The 18,921-nt window shown below is 48.8% G+C and overlaps 1 protein-coding gene across 2 annotated transcripts; it reads left to right on the top strand.

Annotated features, from left to right (window-relative positions):
• Positions 1-1,582: 1,582 nt before the first annotated feature.
• On the top strand, positions 1,583-3,361 carry PJA1 (praja ring finger ubiquitin ligase 1; the record flags this gene model as incomplete). 2 transcript variants are annotated; one of them, XM_084258571.1, is made up of 2 exons in its annotated part: positions 1,583-1,749; positions 2,323-3,361. In XM_084258571.1, the coding sequence occupies exons 1-2, from the start codon at positions 1,622-1,624 to the stop codon at positions 3,359-3,361; spliced, it is 1,167 nt and encodes a 388-aa protein (XP_084114697.1). In that variant the 5' UTR covers positions 1,583-1,621. The 2 variants fall into 2 exon arrangements, with proteins under 2 accessions (XP_084114697.1, XP_084114696.1); XM_084258570.1 differs by having other exon boundaries at positions 1,607-1,749; positions 2,314-3,361.
• Between the last annotated feature and the right edge of the window lie 15,560 nt (positions 3,362-18,921).

Below are 18,921 nucleotides of genomic sequence, written 5' to 3'. Positions count from 1 at the left end.
GGCATACATACATACAGACATTCACCTGTACCCATACACCCACACACAGAAATCTTACACTGCACCCCAATACTCCCCGCCACCCCAATACTCAACGTTCTGGTCTCCCTTCCCCAGTAAGTGCTTGCATGCATACATGCACACACACTCTCCCACACACTGTCATGCCCTCCTGTGCCTTTCCCCCCCCCACACAGCACCACACACCATCCAGTGCCTTTCCTTGCCTCTCACTGCCTGCCACACACACACCTCCAGAAGCAACCGCCTTCTCCTTGTGCCTGTGTGCTCTCATGTGTACACACAACACATACAACACACATATAAGGACATCTTGGATTGCTTGCTCCTTTTTCATACTCCACTTACATACAAGTGCACCCACGCACACTCCTTCACACACCCTCTCAAATGCTCCCAGCTCCTGCTCTCTGTCTGCCCCGTATGTGCATAGATAGCCCTCCTTTCTGGCACCTGCTGTGTATACACTGACACATAAATCCTTGTGGGGGACGCCTCCCCCCTCCTGCTATCCACTTTTGCCTATGCAGACATCCTTTGACTGCTGGCCCCTGGTCCGCCCACAGCAAGCACACCCCTTTCTAGTTTTGTTTCCTCACCAATGTAACTTGCCACTTGGATGAACACACACACATGTACTGATGCACACCCTTGTCCATTGCCACCATACCCATCTATGCCTGCCACAAACATAAACATGGCAGCCCAGAGATTCCAGCTGCCCCCCCCCCACTTTACTCTGATACTTACACACACCCTTCTCCTCTGAAGCCACCCTTCCTATGCTTCTCATTTTTTACTCACATCTAGAATGGGTCTCATTCTCTCTGACACATCTTTTCCCACCATTACCTGGCCCTCCCCCCTACACACATAGACAGCTCTCCATTGCATCATCACTGCTCCCCCTCCACCTGCCCCTCTTCTCCCCACTGATATGTAGGCACTCATGAACATGCTGTGATCTCTGATTTCCACCCTGTTCCAATTTGCATTTCTCCTGCATGTCTGTAGGGCTCAGAAAAATGCAGACACCCCATAAATAAAAAGGCATGGTGCTCTTTCCTCTTCCCACATTGGCACAGTTCCACAGTACTTCATCCACCTGCCAAGTGTCCAGTCACCTCCACCTTCTGTCAGATTCTCTCCTAAATCTGGCTTTCCTACAACCCCAGTTTTGTGATCCTTTTGCCAATATTGAAAATGTTTTCCAGGTCTTTACCTGACAGCCACTGGAATGCTACTCCAGGGCTTAGAAGAAAGTGAAACTAAATTTAAATGCCCCTTATTCTGTTACCTGTCTGCAGGAGGCAAAATAAGTCTCCCTGCTTCTTTCTTCTGAACCAATTTAACTCTCTTCTGCAGAGTGTGCAGGGGGCAGGAGCCATTCCACTTGTGCCCCAGCTGTATTGGAAAGCCTCCTAAGTTAGAGCAGTGAGTCAGGAATCTAGCAAGCCTGTATGGCCCAAGCCAGCAGAAGGGTTTCAGGTGGCAGCAGCGCAGGCGATATGGAAGAGAGCATGCTTATGTTGGTTTCAGGCCATCCACGAGCCAGCAGGAAAGGATTTACTGGCAGAGAAATACGACATCTGAAGTCCCAATGCACAGATCAGCCCCCAGCCAAACCACCAAGAGGAGCCGATCGCCTTTTTCTAGCACACGTCGGATTTGGGACGACAGTGCAAGCTCAGGGGCGAGCCTGAATGTTGATGATGAGGACTACTCCAGGTACCCGCCAAGAGAGTATAGGGCTTCGGGGAGCAGAAGAGGAATGGCTTATGGACATGCTGACTGTTTGGGGGCAGATGATAGTGAGGAGGAGGGGGCTGGGCCTGTTGAGCGTGCACCGGTGAGAGGGAAAACTGGCAAGTTTAAAGATGATAAGCTGCATGATGCAGAGAAAGGTGCAAGGTCTTTGGCGGGAGTGCCCTCACAGTTCTCTGGTTTTAACCATGATGTGAGAGAGGAGCTTGACAAGCTAGAGCCAGCCCCTGCAGCCAGGTGCTCTGCTAGCAGAGCCGAGTTCCTGCAGCAAGGTAGCATGGCTTCTCAGAAGCCTGCAGAATGCAAGGTGGCTACAAATGGTGACCACCTGGAGAGGGAGAGACAGGAGCAGAATTTACCTGTGTGTCCCAGCAGGGCTCCTGTGAGTATCTGTGGTGGTGGGGAAAACACCGCAAAGAGTGCAGAGGAACCAGTGGTGAGGCCCAAAATTAGAAATCTGGCCAGTCCCAACTGTGTGAAACCAAAAATATTTTTTGATACTGATGATGATGATGATATGCCACACAGTACTTCCAGGTGGAGAGATACTGCCAATGCTGATGATGGCCACTCAGATGGCCTGGCAAGAAGAGGCAGAGGTGAGAGTTCAAGTGGCTACTGTGAGCCAAAGTACCCAGAAGACAAGAGGGAAGCCAGGAGCGACCAAGTGAAGCCAGAAAAGGTGCCAAGACGGAGGCGAACCATGGCCGACCCTGACTTCTGGACATACAGTGATGACTACTACAAGTACTGTGATGAAGACTCTGACAGTGATAAAGAGTGGACCGCCACTCTGCGTCGTAAGTATAGAGGTCGGGAGCAAGTTCTGTCCTCCAGCAGTGAAAGTTGGGAGACACTGCTGGGGAAAGAAGAGCCAGAAACTGAACAAGCCAGAGCTAAAGCTAGTGCTGTTACCGCTGCTGGTGCCACCGCCGGTGCCAGTAGCCTTGGCAGCAAAGAACTCGGAGAAGCTTGCGGACCATCTTTTCAGGAAGAGGTGCAGGCATCCCCAGCAGGAGGACAAGCCCCTTGGCACCAGTATACTGAAAATGAGAGCAGCAGCGAGGGTGACAATGATTCGGGCCAGGAGTTTCTGCAGCCCGGGGTGTTCATGCTGGATGGAAACAACAACCTGGAAGACGACTCCAGTGTGAGCGAAGATCTCGAAGTGGATTGGAGCCTCTTTGATGGGTTTGCCGATGGGCTCGGTGTGGCCGAAGCCATCTCCTATGTGGATCCTCAGTTCCTTACATACATGGCACTCGAAGAACGCCTGGCCCAGGCCATGGAGACTGCCCTTGCGCATTTAGAGTCTCTCGCGGTAGACGTGGAGGTGGCCAATCCGCCGGCGAGCAAGGAGAGCATCGACACTCTCCCTGAGATCCTGGTCACTGAAGACCACAGTGCGGTAGGGCAGGAAATGTGCTGTCCAATCTGTTGCAGTGAATATGTGAAGGGGGAGGTAGCCACCGAGCTGCCCTGCCACCACTACTTCCACAAGCCATGCGTGTCCATTTGGCTTCAGAAGTCAGGCACCTGCCCTGTGTGCCGCTGCATGTTCCCTCCCCCACTGTAAGACCAAGGCACTTTACTCTTGGTCTGATGATTTTCCCCATCTGAAATCCACTATACTGCAGGAGCCCTTGCACAATTAACAATTAAATTGAAACCATTAAAATGAAAACAATCATTTGATTAATCTACACCTGTTGATTCTTTGTGATTTTTTTTTCCTCCAATGTGAAAATGGTCATGTATGACTCATTAAAAATCATACTGTCTTTTAAAGGTTAGAAAGGAAAAACCAAACTTTCTAAATGCTACTTGAGATTGCAGTAAGAGCATACATTTTCTAACAGGAAAGTTGAAATCAATTGCAGTTGTTTCCTTTAGTAGAATATGTTGCTGTTAATTGTAACATCAGGTTAATCTGTTAACTATGTCCAAGAGGCATCATTTTTGTTGCATGTTATGGGTTAATGTTCCTGTAATTGCAGTGCCCGTAAAAGCCTATTAAAGTTCTTCTTCTGGTTTTACATGGTATGGTGGAATTGCTTGGCTTTGCCTAAAACCTAAAACAGTGGTACTAAGTGACTTTCTCATTGATCCCTTGCATCTACATTCAATAGGTTTTGTGGGCATTCCTGGAGTAGAAAAGACGTTAGTTTCACTGGGAATGCGGACTCAGCAGCAAAAATGAAGGATAATTCTTTTTGAAAGTAGGAGTAAAGTGTATGCTTTTCATACTGTGATGGGGGCAATGGAGAAGACGCCGTCGGTCTAGGGGAACAAAAGAAACAAAAAGCATGGTAAAACCAGGGCACGCTAATGGGAATAAATCCAAACTGACTGTAGGGATGAAGGAGTTAACATCAACTTTTAGAAATAGAAATCTCAGAGGGAATGGGTTAAAAAAAAAAAGCTGCTTATAACATGCCTTAACACAGTGACACAGAGGAATTGAAAAGTCCCTGCCAGACCAGTGCTGTGTTAAAAAAGGTGTCCACCTACATTACACCCAGCTACACAGAGTGAACTCAGAATGAATTTGGCCATATTGGCTTCAGCTTTGCTCTCGCTCTCACTCTCACTCTCGTGCATGCTCTCTCCTGCTGCCCAACCCATTATATTTACCTTCTTTCCTCTACAGAGGTAAGCACTATCCAGAGTGTATTCACTTCTGTTTTTACATGTGTGTGCATGTATGTGTAGCTATATGTATATGTGTAGGCTAACATGTACATGCATCCATAACCAATATAGGGTGTTTGTTTTTTAAATGGATATCATTGATAGAATGTATGTATCGTTTTACAACAGGATTTTTTCGCTCAACTTTGTTTTCAAGATTGAGCCATTTTGGGCCTCCCATGGTGGCACAGGCTGTTGAGCGCAGCGCTGGGAAGCTCTCCGCAGCCTCTGCAGAGCTGGTTCAATCCCGGCCGGCCGGCGAGGGTACCACATGGCATAGCAGACCTCTCCTGTCGCACCCGCTGCTCCCCTCAGCAGTGTATTTCTTCAGTCTGCCTGTTCTGTTCCCCCTCTGTCTCTGGTGAATCCTCTCACCCTCCCGTGCATCTGGCCTGTACCCCGGATCTGTATAAATAAATAAATCTTCAAAAAAAGATTGAGCCATTTTGATACATGCAGAGCTAGTTCATGCAGTTTAACTGCTGTATATTAAAATAATCAATTGTGTGAATGACCACAGTTTATCCATTCCCATTATTTTGTGGTAATGAACCTACTTAATAGAGGCACCTGTGTGAGTTTCTCTGGGGTAAGTATTTGGAGATGAAATTTTTAGGTTTACAGGGTTTGAACATCTTCAACCTAACTTGATATTGCCAAATTGCTTTCCCAAGTGATCGCACTAATTTATGCTCCTACCAACAGTTTATGAGAGTTGTTTTTCCACAGCTCCAACAGCCTGGGTATTGTTAATGTTCAACCTCATTAGCAATCAGTGACACATAAATTAACACAACAATGAAACATATTGTGTCCATCAGAAAGCAATAGATTTTCTTCAGGATAATATCCAGTTTGGGCAAGGCAGAAAAGAAATGGGAACACTTGTGTTGTTGGTGTGAATGTAATCGATAGCAGCCTTTGTGGAGAGCAATCTGTAGGAGCTATCTTTCAAAGTACAAGGCGGCACATGTCCTTCCGCCCAGCTTAGATGCTGAGGTAGTATGGAATTAATACTACTAAGCAGCAGTTACAAAGGGTGCTGATACAAATATCCAAGACAAATTGTTAACTATAAAGTTATCCAAGACAAATTGTTAACTATAAAACAAAACCTTACAAAACCAAACTGCATATGCAAATGCATAAAAATGTTGGAAGACCCAGAACCTGATGGCAGTGGTGACCTCTGGGGAGGGTCAGAGGTAGGAATGGAGTGAGGAAGGGCGCTTTTTGATATTTTTCCCCAGAAGTGATTTGTTTGATTTTTTTTTTTCACTGTCAGTCCATTTTCAGGAATATTAACAAAATAGATAAAACATTTCCCTACTTTTAAAAAAGAAAGGAGTATTCACTTACCACAAATACGGAATCATGGGTGGAAGCCACAGGCCTTTTATTTTTCTGCAACTGGTCAAGTTGATATTTATAACTTCACCCCCTACAGCCATTCTGTACTCCCTCTTGGCCTTCAGCCAGCACCTCAGCTGTCACGGGAACTCAGAAGTCTGTGACCTTGGAGGGCCCAGTTTGGGTGGGATTGTGGTGGTTGGCCTCATATTAACCTTAGGGACTGATTTGCACCCCATGAGGAAGTAGGTTAGGAGCACCTTTGGGGCCCCGGTCATCTTCCTCCCTGCTCTTGTGCACAGCAGCAGCCCTTAATTTCCCCTAGTCACAATAAGCAAATCTGTGGAAGGGTACTCTTCCCCAGCATGAGCAGCCCCCTGCTGGTGTCTGAGAAGCCTGCCTGTGCAGAGGGTCATGCTGGAGGTGAGCTCTCCAAACAAGGGAGGCCCAGAAGGCCTAGACCTGGGCCTCTGGGTCCTGAGTAGCTCAAACTTGTGACCTCAACTAAGTGTATCCGAGCCTCATGTGCAATACCTTCATTCTAGAGGGAGGGAGTCAAGGAGCTGGGGCAGGGGGAAGCATTTGCCTCTGTGATGCCACGGTGGTGATGACTCAGTACCCAGCCATGTTGAGGTCAGTTCTGGCACCCAGTAACTCCTGTGTAGGATGTGGCTGTGTCTCTGGCTGCCCAGTTCCATGGTTCCTGTGTTTCTGATTCTCCAGCTTCCCTGACAATCTCCCAAGCCACCCCCACCCCCCGCTTTCATTAAAACTGTTCTGCTTCAATTAGCTAGAGCTGATTTCCATTATTTGTAACTAAGAACCCTAACTGGCCTGCTTGCTGATACCATAGCCCACTTTTGTGTCTGTTTTCTTAGTCACGTGGGATATCCCGAATAGCTGAGTATCAGGCGAGTTCTCTTAACAAGGCGGTGGACCCATTACCCACCTGGAGCCGTGGTTCTAGAACGGCTGGCTTCAGCCTTAAAGCAGTCGTTTTTTGAGAATAGGGTACTTGGCATATTCATTAAAGGTGCCATAGCCACACCACCCTTGTGGGGTTCTGGACTGGCTTCTTGACTTTGCGATAAATAGGCCACCTGTGTGGTCACTGATTTGGAGCATAAACGACTACTTACAAGATAGCACTCCAGCTTCCTGAGGTCACCCCCTGCCCCCACTGCTGGTCGGTAGGACAGCTGTACTGTTCTAAGGTCCCTCCCAGCTCTAAGGCCCCATCTTTTCTTAGCTGTCTGTTCCAGCTAGACCCTTCTAAGTTTATGCCTGGACTTCTGGCCTGAAATGTCCTTTCCAGCGCTGTCAATTCTACCCAACCTTTAAAGAGTTCTGGTCGCATGCCAGCTCTAAAAACAATATTTTCTGATACCCCTAGCTCCTCCCATCTCTGTGCCCCATCTCTGTGAGTCATTGAGGCCAGGAGATACCTGATCATTTCCATCATTCCAGCACTTGGTATGGGACAAGAAAGTTTTCGGCAACACTTGCCCATAGGATGGATGAGTTCTCTTGAAAGGTAGGCTCAGGCAGGGGTTATGTTCAGAGAACCCAGGAATAGTCATGGGAGAATAGGGGGACCCTGGCTCAACCAAATGTGTCTGACCCAGCCTTAGTCCCACTCCTGCCCTAGCCTCTGCAGGCCCCCGGACTCCTCTTCACCCCTCCCACCCTCTCTCCCATTTTCTGTTTGTCCTGCTGAATCCTCAGTGTTTCAGAGGCCGTTGTCAGGCCCAGAGCCTGTGGAGAGGCGGTGCTGCTCATCTTGAAGATGGACACTATAGAGCAGCTGGTCTCAGCACACCCCTCTTTGGCCTGGGTTTAGCACAGAGCTGAGAGGACACCTTCTCTCTGCCCACCTTGGACAAGGCCTGGCGATGAGCAAGCTAGGTGCTGGGATCCTTGAGCCACACTTTCAGCCTGCCTTGGCATTCCATCTGCAGAATGGGCCTTTGCAACCAGGCATACTGCTGCCCATTTCTGCCAACCCCCACAGGTCTCCCATACTGTTTCCTTCCTCAGGACTTCACTGCCCCAAAGAGGGCAGTAAAACATTAGGGAACTTTCATCATCCCTCACATTTCGATAAGATTTCCTCAGATCCCTTCATGTTCGGTGATGTCACTAGATCCTCCTATCCACGCCCCAGAAGTCACGTGATAAGAAAGCCAAGGTTCAGACAGGTGGTGGCAGTTCTGAAGAGATAACAAAAGTCTGTTTGCAGGGGTGGGGGTGGGTTCACGAGGTGTGGGAAGTAAGATGGATATTTTTCTCCCCCCTTTTCCAACCCCTGTGTGTTGAGGATTGGGTGGGGGTCTTGGGCTGAAGGACTAGGCAAGAGCAGCCTGCCCCCCCTCCCCCCACAAGAAGGCATTGGGCGTTTGGGCAGAGAAAGAGGAGTCATGAGCTGCAGAATCATGGAAAGGCTTTTCCACCAGATGTGGGGCCTGGGAGGTAGCAGCTGCTTATAGACACTTGAAGGAGTGTGGCTAGAGCTTGGCCTCGGAGGCAGCCTGGAGGAAAACAGGAATCAGGTACCAAATAAATACAGGAGAACAAATCTCCAGCCACTCAGGGGAACAAGGAACAAAGCACTGCTTAGCCTGGACCACGCTCAGGTTCTGCAAATGCAGGCCTGGCCACTCAGCTCTTGGAGCTGGGGAATCAATGCTGACTAGTTCGGCTCATCAAATATGTATTGGTCTTCTGCCTGTGGTTTGTCGGACCGAGGACTGCAAGAGCTGAATAAGATGTAGTCCTTCCCACAAAGTGCTCACCATCTAGTGTGGCAGACAGACTTGCCCAGAGATGATAGCAAGATACTCAAGACCACCCTGGGGTGACCTGGGAGCAGTCTGGCTGACTGCAGGGGAGGGGGACTGGTCCTTGCAAGTATCCAGGATGCAGCCGCCCCCAAAGCACTAGGAGGTGTTAGCCAGGTGAAATAAAGGAGGGAAGATGGGCCCTTTCAAATATTATCTATCAGTGGGAGTGCCAACTGGTTTGTTTGAAGGGCCCTTTAGTGAAATGTAGCGATATTTACAATATGCACACCCTTACCCAGCAGTTCCACTAGCAGGAATTTCTCCTACAAGAGCAAAATCACAAGGCTGTCTGTACAAGGATATTTATTGTTGCATTGTTTACAGTAGCAAGAGACTGGAAAGCATTTCAATGTCCATCACTAACAGCCTGGTTAAATAAATTATGGCACAGCCTTCAGACACTTCACTAGACAGCTTTACTCAGCAGGAGGCAGAGGTGGAGCTTGCCTGTAAGAAGACCAAGAAGTTACAAAAGCCAAACATGAAAGAGTGGATCCAGTTACCATGCATGAGATACAAGAGATACATGCCCACCTGTAGTAGAAATGCCTCTGGAAAGATCCACAAGAAACAGGTGCTAAAGTCAGGGTGGGAAGGAGCCTACTTTTTGCTGTGTCTCTTTGGAATATTTGTTAATTTGATTTCTTTTTACTTTGTGTATAAGAGGGACAGAGGGAGGAGAAGGGAGGGGGAGAGAGGAGAGCAAAGACCTCAGTCAAAGGGAACTGGATGAACAAAGGCAGGGGCAGGGGAGGATGAAATAGTGTGGTGCATGTGTGCGCCTGTGTATATTAGGCCCTGAGTCTTGGAGCAGGGATTCTCCCAGGTGACTTCTAGTAATGAGGTGGGGAGTCAATTGTCAGGATGCAAGTGAGAGAATGGCAGTCAGCCAGGGCTCATAAGCCACAAGGCTGGGCCCCCTGGGAACCAGAAACTTTGGTCCAAGCAGGTCTTACAGGGAGAAGTCCACGGACCAGCTGGCCTCATGAGGTCTGGGGGCTGGAGGGTGGTTCATGCCCAGGGAAGCTCCACACTCATCTCAGGTATGTGAAAGAGATCTCCAGATTGCTTATGTGCATAACAGCAAGATTATTGGGAAATCTGCCATCATGTCAGCTAACAGTGGTTCTCACTCAGTGGTGGGATTATAGGTAATTATCTTTCCATTTTTTGGGGGGCAGGGCATTTCTCAAATTCCCTTTAGCAAGCAGGTGATCATGGACAAAAGGTTAAAAGAAAATCAAATGTTACTGGAACCCTGACTCAAACCTCTCAAGGCAGCTCTTCCTGAGAGAAGTCAGGAAGGCCCCCCTCAGCCAACCTAGTCCTTTGGCAGTTGGGCAACTAAAGACCACAGCAATTTTAGTCAGACCTGTGTCCAAAATGATTTTTCTTCAAGGCACATTCCCTGTCTCTCAGTCTCAGTTTGCTTATCTCTAAAATGGGCCGAAAGAATCGCTGTCTTACAGGATAGTTGGAATGAGCCGATGAGATAAGGGAATGGCCTATATATGCTATATAAACATGAGACGATTATTATTGTTAATTGTTACCATGTCTTCTAGCCTTTTTTTGGAGGTAGAACAATACGAGCCCAGGGGTCGTAAGATCCACCCCCCACACCTTACACACACACACATCATTCTCTCTCTTCAGTAATTTAGCCAGGCTGAATCTGGAGGCCTGGCCCTGGTCTGGAGAAAAATACTTAGCAGGAGTCCAGCATTCCCCTTGGAAGCTGAGTGAGGCAAGATGGGGGAGGAGGAGGAAGAAAATGTTTGCTATTTTTTTCTGTGCAATTGACTCTGCTGGCCGAGGTCCTTTGCTCACTGCTGTCTGTGTGTACAGATGGTGGCAGCCCAGTCCCTCTTGGTGAGGGGCTTGGCTTCCTGCTGAGCATGCCCACCCTATCCAGGCCTGCTCAGGAATGTGGGCTGGTCCTGGCTGGATGGACTCTGTGTCTGCTGCGGCCCCTCCCCAGCCCCAGCCTGACCCCTCCTCAGGCCTAAATGAAGGAGCTTTGTGTCATGGGGCCCCGTCTGATTAGGCATGGCTGCCACATCGACCAAAACTTCCCTCCAAGGCTGGGCACTGGAGAAAAAAAAGCCCAAGCCTTGCCCAGAGTTGAAGGCTTGTCTAGGCTGAAAGAGTAGTCGGCTTGGATCTCATCTGGGCCTGTTGGAGTCGGAAGTTCCTGCAGGCCTCTTTTTTTCCTAAGCAGAGGAGTCCCACAGTGTCAGGTTCAGGCCCAAGATGGGTAGGGCTTCCATTGCAAAAGCTTAGAACACATCTTTGAAGAGCTGATGGACTGAGTCCCAGTCCAGTCGGATCTGCAGAAGTGGAGCTTGTCCTTCATGTGGGCAGCATGAGGGAGAGGTGGTGAGATATGTATAACTGGAATGTTAAAGTGGACCTCCCGTCTCTGCATGCATGGGAGAGGGGGCTTTCGTCTTTACTGATTTTTTTCCTCTTTGGGTTCAAAGAGCTGCTTGATAACTACTTATTTATTAGGCCTGGGTCTTGAGTGAGTCACTTTACCTCTCTGAGTCTCGGTTTCCTCATCGGTAAAATGGGGATGATCACATGGGACTGCTGTGAAGAGGACAGGAGGGATGGGCCATCACAGTGGCAGTACATAAGGGACACTCTGAAAGTGGCATTTCCTTCCTATATTTATTAATTACTTCCTTTTGTGGTGCACTGGGGAAATCAGAACTGCCCAACACGGGCTCTGCCTTCGAGCAGTCTCAGGGGTTCACATTCCCTTGGCCTCTAACCCAGACTTAACCTTGAGCCCTGTTTCTCACCAGGAGGGTTCTAGCCTATCCTTGTGGTGCTGCCTTGTATCCTATCAGATGCCTGAGGTCCAGGTTTCCTTTTGCTGGCCCAGTCTCTGCAGCTTTGGTCCAGCAGCTGGAACCCATCGCCTGAAGACAGTCTTCCCTGGGCAGCCTGCCAGCCAGCTACCAAACACTTCTACAAGCATATCGTGAGTGTTCACAGTAGTTCTGCAAGGAAGGTACTGTGATCACTAGTCTCAGAAATACCTGCCTTCAGATCCTAACTGCATTTCATCTGGTCTGTGACCTTGGGCAAGTGCCTTAACCTCTCTGTGCTTCAGTCTTCTTCTTCTTCTTCTTTTTTTTTTTTTAAAGATTTATTTATTTATTTATACAGGAACCAGGGTACAGACCAGAAGCACGGGTGGGTGAGAGGATTCACCAGAGACAGAGCAGAATACAGAACAGGCAGACTGACGAAATACACTGCTGAGGGGAACATCAGGCGAGACAGGAGAGGTCTGCTTGCCATGTGGGACCCTCGCCGGCCGGCCGGGATGGAACTGACGCTGCAGAGGCTGCGGACAGCTTCACAGCGCAGTGCTCAACCACCTGTGCCACCAGGGGAGGCCCAACCTCAGTCTTCTTATCTGTAAAATGGGAGTTAAATAATACTCGTTTCCTTTTCAGGGAACAGTTAAAATGCACAGAACAGTATCTGACACATTGCTGACTGCTATCCTTAGGAAACTGAGGCTTAGAAGGGGACATGACCAGCTCAAGATCACACAGCTAGGAAGTGGCAGAGCTGGGGCTGGTACCCCAGTCTTCCTGACAGTAATTACTATGCTACCCTTTGCTTTCTACCCTTTGGATCTCTGAATTCTGTGCCTGGATGTCCTGTGACAGGTCTCTGCTAGTCAGTCAGGACTCTGTTGGAGTTCCCACATAAACTTTTTGGCAGGGCCATGACAAGCATCTGCTGCCATATTCTTGCCATCTAATCCATTACATTCTAGGCAGGTCCCCCTCAGCGATCCTATAAGTTGGTCTATCATCAGACCCTGCCTGATTCCAAACTTTAAATAGTAAATTTAACAATACCAATAAACACCGTGATAACTTTAAATAATGCTATGAAGTAGGTGCTATCAGTAACCCATTTTCTATGTGAGAAAACTGAAGCACAGCAAGATTAAGTGACTTGCCCAGGGCCACATAGCCATAAATAGTAGAGCCAGAATCCAAACCAAGGAAGGCTGTCTCCAGAATCACTCCTCTTAACCATTAGGCTTTAGAGGAAAGTTTTAGAAGCTGGTTCATTCAATCAACTCCACCCCACTGCAGTAAGCCCAGCTATGTCTGACCCAAAACTCTACAGGAGCACCAGTGAGGTCAGATGCTCACAGCTGTATCTTCAGTGGCTAAATAGTTGTTGGATGAGTGAATGAATGAATGAATGAATGAAACTAAAATTGAGTGTTACCCTGGGGAGGAAGAGAAGAGACAAATTGGAGAGAGAAGTGGGAGAACTGACCACATCAGGAGACTAATCCAGTTATTGGTGTGAAGAAGTCTTGGATGACTCCCAAGATATGGGCTTTTTGGTGATTTCATGATGAAGTTATTCACTGAGATGGGACCCTACAGGAGGGGCAGTGCAGGGCTTGGTAGAGTGTCCCTGAAGACTTTACTTTAGGATGTCCAATTTGAGGTTCCTTTGAGACACATAAGGGGATGTCCAGGAGGCCTTTAGAGACAGGCTGAAGCTTAGAAGAGGGATCTGGGCCTCCTGCTCTGCCCCCTCACATCACCCAGCTCCCTTCAATCATGCTCCAAACCGCTGCCCAGCAGCCTTTACTCTTCCTACTGGGAAGGAAAGGAAGAAATATTTGATGGTTGAGATGGGGGGCACTTTTCTAAACCAAACAAATGCATACACAGTGCCTGCTTGTTGAGGATCTGCTTGCCTGACTCTGGGCACATGTAGGCTGGCTTCCAGGGCAGACCCCCCCCCCATGGCCCGCCAGCCCTGCCGCCTGCTCCCTGCCAAGGTGAGCTCTGACAGGGTGACTTGTCATCTTTTCAACACCTCATTTTTCCCTCCTTACTCATGCCCAGGGAGAGGTCCTTCCTGTTTGCACACCTCAGGGGCTAGGCCAGGAGGAGGAACAAAAACAGCCTTCATGCTGCAGGGGGAGGGGAGGGCAAAGGGAGAGGACTGAGGGGAGAGGAGAGGGAAGAGATGGAAGGGAGGAGAAGGGGGAGGAGGAGGTTAGGGACCCAGCAGCCCTTACATCTCCACCCTGATCCATCTCTCTCCTTTCTCTCTCTCTCTCTCAATTTTTCTCTCTCTCTCTCTGTCTCTCTCTCTGTCTCTCTCTCTCTGTGTCTCTCTCTCTTTCTCTTTCTCTCTCTCTCTCACACACACACACTCACACTGCCCTCACTGTGCTCAGACACTGCAGAGGTTGAGTCCCATGTCAACCAAAGGGGGTCAGGTTCCTAGCTGAGTGTGGAAACTAGCTGTCATGCCTTCCCTACTTCCAGTCCAGGACAGAGTTGCCCAACCCAGAACCCTCTGCTTAGTCCCCACTCCCAGTCCCCAGAGCCCTCACCCTTTTTGTCTGCTGTTTCTGGTATCCAACTCAGGGTCTGCAGCCCCTGGCCCCCGGGCTTAGGCTCCTGCAGCTTCCAACCTAGCCCCTGGCAGGACCCCTTCTCAGAGCCCCCGCCTCTGTCAGCTGCAACCCGCAGGTAATCCCCTCCCCCTTCCTGCCCCCGCAGCCCCAGCCCCTTCCAATTAGCAGGGTCTGGGATCCCCTCTGCTGGGAATGGCCTCCCCCCTCCGGCAGCCTCCCCCTCTCTCTCCCACGTGGGGAGCCCCACTCCCAGACCTGACTGCCCCATTCACAGCGTCCTCCTGCATTGTCCATGGCCTGTCACTCATGCCTGGCATTAGCATTTCTAAAGCCCAGTCTCTGAGTCACTGCTTGGGCCCAGCCTGGACAGAGAAACTTAGCCCTATAGAACAACTAACAATTACAACTAACCTTCTAGAGCACTTTCGAGTGTATAATTCATGTTTCTATATAGCCATTTCATTTACTCCTCACAAAGGTGCTTAGCAGTAGGATATTGACAACCAGAGAAGTTGGTGAGTTGCCCAAGGTCACATAGTAATTTCCAAAGCCCAGATTTCAAGTCAGGTTTGTCTGATGCCAGAGGCCACATTCTTTCCACTATACCACCTTGCTCTCTGTCAGACTGAGCTTGCTTCTGCTTGGCTGGGCTTTCTTAAAGGTGGGCATGGTGGCTTGATGCTCCTGGGGAAGGAATGCAGCCTTCAGCCTGCAGAGTGCCCCTAGGCCCAGGAACACAGCCTGGTCTAACAGCTCAGGGCAGTGGTTTAACGCTTCAACCTAGGATGCCAGTTTCCTATCCCAGTTCTGCCATTTGGCAGGGGATGACCTTAGATTATGTGACTTTACTTCTTTGTGCCTCCATATTCTCTTCTATACAATGAGGAGGGTAATAACGGTACTTAAGAGTTGTAGCGAGCAGTAAATTAGTTAATATGCATAAAGGATTAGGGTAGTGTCTGGACTTTAGGAGTCTGTCAAAAAGTGTTATGTGCTTGTGCACAGTTCTAGCATCAGGAGCAGTGTGATGTAAGGAGAGAATATCTCTATTATCAGACAGCCTAGTATTCAAGCCCTGGTTCTGCCATTTACTAACTGTGTGACTTTGGATAAGTAACTGACCCTCTCTGGGCTACGGCTTCCTCAGCAGTAAAATGGAAAGTCTCATTTTCCAGTGTTGCTATGAAGATTAAAATTCCTACAAGTGTTTCTCAAAAGGTAGACTGCCATAGGCACAACATGCTTTAAAAATATATTATGTGGGCCGCCCTCATGGTACAGGGGTTAAAGTCTCAGCTCTGTCAAGCTATCACCAGCCACTGCAGAATGAGTCTGACCCCTGGCCAGGGAGCTACCTACATGACACAGCAGACCTCTCCTGCCTCGCCCCCTGCTCCCCTCCGCAGTGTATTTCACTAAATCTGCCTGTTCTGCTCCCCAATCTATCTCTGGCCAATCCTCTCAAACTCCACACCTTTGGCCTACACCCCAGCTCTTGTACACATAAATAAATAAAAATAAACCTTAAAAAATGTATTATGCATCATCCTGTTGGAGATCCTATGTAAAATCTTTGGGTCCTTTGTCTCTTCCAGTCTCACCTCTGACTCAGGGATGTGTTTCACCCCTCCTGGGCTCCAGTTACTTCATCAGGCCCTGCCTCACAGCCACCCTGGGCCACAGTAGGGCAGGGCAGACTCCCACCTTGCAGATGGGGGTGCCGTGGCGCAGAGACTTGCCCATGGTCCCATAGCCAGGGCCTGAGAACCATTTTTGGAACTGTAGTTCTCAGGGATAACTTGCAAACAGAATGTCCCTTTTTCTGTGTTCTGGTGCCCATTTGCGTGCCTGACCCTACAGACATATAGATTGTACCTGCAGAAACAAAGGCTTGAATCACCGAAGAAAAATCATTCCCTGAGCTGGAAGCAGAATACCTATTTGAATTCTACAGATATTTCACCTTGGTGATAAGATCACTTTCCTCCAGTGATGACTTGAAGCAGGCTGCATTTTCCTTCAAGGAATCATTCTCATGGGGCCAATGTTGTCCCAGTTGTATTAGAACTAGTCCAAATCACTTGGGAACTCTTGTGTTCCCTCAAATCTCAGGATCAGAACCCTAGTAAAAACACTGCTCTAATGGCTCTAAGGTTTCAGTTTGGGCCAGTGACTCTAAGATGGCCAGGAGGTAGGGGTAGGGGGTGGGGGCTGGATTACAGAATTTCCAGGGCGTGTGCATATTCAGAATACCCGTTTTAACACACACCACCCACACCCCTGGTCTAACCTCCAGAAACTCAAACTTGTATCAAAACCTTTTTGGTTGGTGTAGGGAACATAGCCTGTGGAGGAGTGTGCAGGAATGAAGACAGAATCATTGAGCCAGGCGTGTTGTCTAAAAAGGGGAGAACTACTGCCTGACACATTGCTGAACTCACTTTTGCTCAGACTCCTTCTGTTACTGGAAAGATGACCTGATCCTATTTGTAGAGATTGAGGCGTGTCTGTGACAGTACAAGGCCAAGTCTCAGCATCCACTGATCATGAGGAATGAAGGACAAAGTTCCATGTAACCAGGCATATTTCCAGAAGAGGCAGTACAGCCACTGTTTTATGTTTTGCAGAAAGGGGGCTCTGCTGGAGTTCATCATGCCTTCCAGCACTGTCTTACTTTCTGGACTCGGCTTCTGCGGATGACTAGATACCATGGACATGGCGGGGAGACAGAGGGGAACATTCAAGCTAGAAGGTCTTTATGGCAACCTTCTTGCTGGACTATCTGAGAAGGAGAGGCTTTTCTACTCTCACCAGCGACTTGGCATCATCCCTAACAGTCAACTCTGGAGCTCTGGAGTCCCAAGTCATCATCCTTCCCACCTCCCTCACACAGTGCTGCCAACCCCCTCCCTGGCGACTTTAATACCCTCCTATGCAGGGTCCTCCCAGTCTACACTCTGCCTCTAGATCTATGCTGCTCAGTAACTACCCATAACCTGTGCCCACGGGATGCTTCACATGTGTCTGATCAGAACCACAATGCACTGAAAGTGACTTGGAAGATAACATATGAGAAAAAGAAAGAAAGATATCTCATTGATCATTTTATATAGATTACATGTTGAAATGATAATATTTTGGAGATGTTGAGTGAAATGAAATATATTCTTAAAATCGATTTTTTCAAAACTTTAACTTGGCACTTAGAAAATTCCACATGTGGCTCGTGTTGCCTATAGAAATATAGGCATAAGTAACCATGTTGTCAGTTCTGACGAAAGGCCTGAGACAGGGCAGGGCAGGTAATGGAGGAGCTTCTAGAATACCAGGACAGGTAGGTAGCAGGGCCAGGCAGCCCAGGGCCAGAGGCTGGTCTGGAGTCATATAGGAGGGTGGTATCTGGTAAGGAGACTCTAAGGAGAAAGCAGAAGAGGCAGAACTTCAGGGCCTGGGCTTGGGAAGTCTGAGGCAAATCCTGGGGAAGCCTGGGATGACAGGGAGAGGTGGGCAGCAGTGATTGTATGCTGAGGGCCTGACCCTTCTGCTAGACTGAATCCCTATGCGGCCACTTGCTAGCTGTGTGACCTTGGATAAGTTGCTAAACCTCTCTGTGCTTCAGGCTCCTCGTGTAAAGAAGACTTGTAAAGCTCTTAGAAAAGTGCCTGTCACATAGTAATTACTCAAAAGGTGTTAGCATTATTGTCATCACTTGTCAGGGAAGTAAGTGGGGACTGCACCCCGAATATGGCATCCTCCTGCAGTGCTAGAATGGGCCCAGGCTGATGGGCTAGGAGGCTAGCTGTTGAATCAGAGGCCCAGGAAGATGGGCATGGCTTAGCCTGGGACCAGCTGCAGATGATGTTGACATTCAAGGGTCAACTTCAATGGTCCAGGGGTGCAGGTGACACTCCAACTGAGATTGGGAAAAACCCTCGGGGCCAGGGTGGTGGCTCTGGAGCCACAGCCGTGTTGATAAAAGGTGGCAGGCCTGATAAACCAGGCCATTTAGCTCAACTTGGGCCCTGATGCTCTTTCTGGGAGCATCTCTAGATGTGAAAGGCTTTGTTCCAGCCCTGCTGTGCATGGGAATTCTGGGTCTCGGCATTGTGAGGGAAAATCACACAGAGACATATAAATCCCTCTGTCTATAGCTCAAATAACAAGACCCAGCTTTTGCTGCAAAGCAAGAAGCAGCACTTGACTGCTCCAAATGCTGCCGTTTCTGTTGGTGCTTGTCTCTAAGCTTAGAGCACTGGTATTCACACACACTACATCCCATTGATAATTCTCAGTCATGCCCAGGAGTTGAGCTCACCCCCAACCCCTGTAATGGGGTTGCAGCCTGGGTCTGGCCCTGCAGCTATCTGAATCCTAGAAAATGTGTCCTGCTACCCTCCCTCCTTCTCCACCCCACTACGTCTGAAACCCTGCTGAGAGGAAAGTACAAGTGTCAATAGTAGACTCAGAACAAAAAGGATTTAGGAAATACTTTAAAATATTTGGCTTAATCCAGTGAGGTGTGAGACACTGGAATCTGAGAGCCAGCGAGGATGGGGTGATCCAGTCTGAGGAAGGGAATGATTTCTGGCTCCCCCATGGCTGATATTCTCCCTCAACATCAGAAGTGGGACAGAAGACTTGCCCATCTGTTTGGAATTTACTGCAAGAAAAAAGAGAAGTGGGGAGGGTGGGATGAGGGAGAGGGAGAGGGATGGAACAAGGGAAAGAGGAAGGGAAGGAGGGAGGAAGGGAGGCAAGAGAGGAATGAGGATGTGTGTGTGTGAGAGAGAGAGAGAAAGAGAGAGAGAGGAGAGAGAGAAATGAGGATGTGTG

Source organism: Talpa europaea (genome assembly GCF_964194135.1).
Source record: "Talpa europaea genome assembly, chromosome: X".
Taxonomy (NCBI): domain Eukaryota; kingdom Metazoa; phylum Chordata; class Mammalia; order Eulipotyphla; family Talpidae; genus Talpa; species Talpa europaea.
This window is presented reverse-complemented; position numbering and strand designations above follow the sequence as displayed.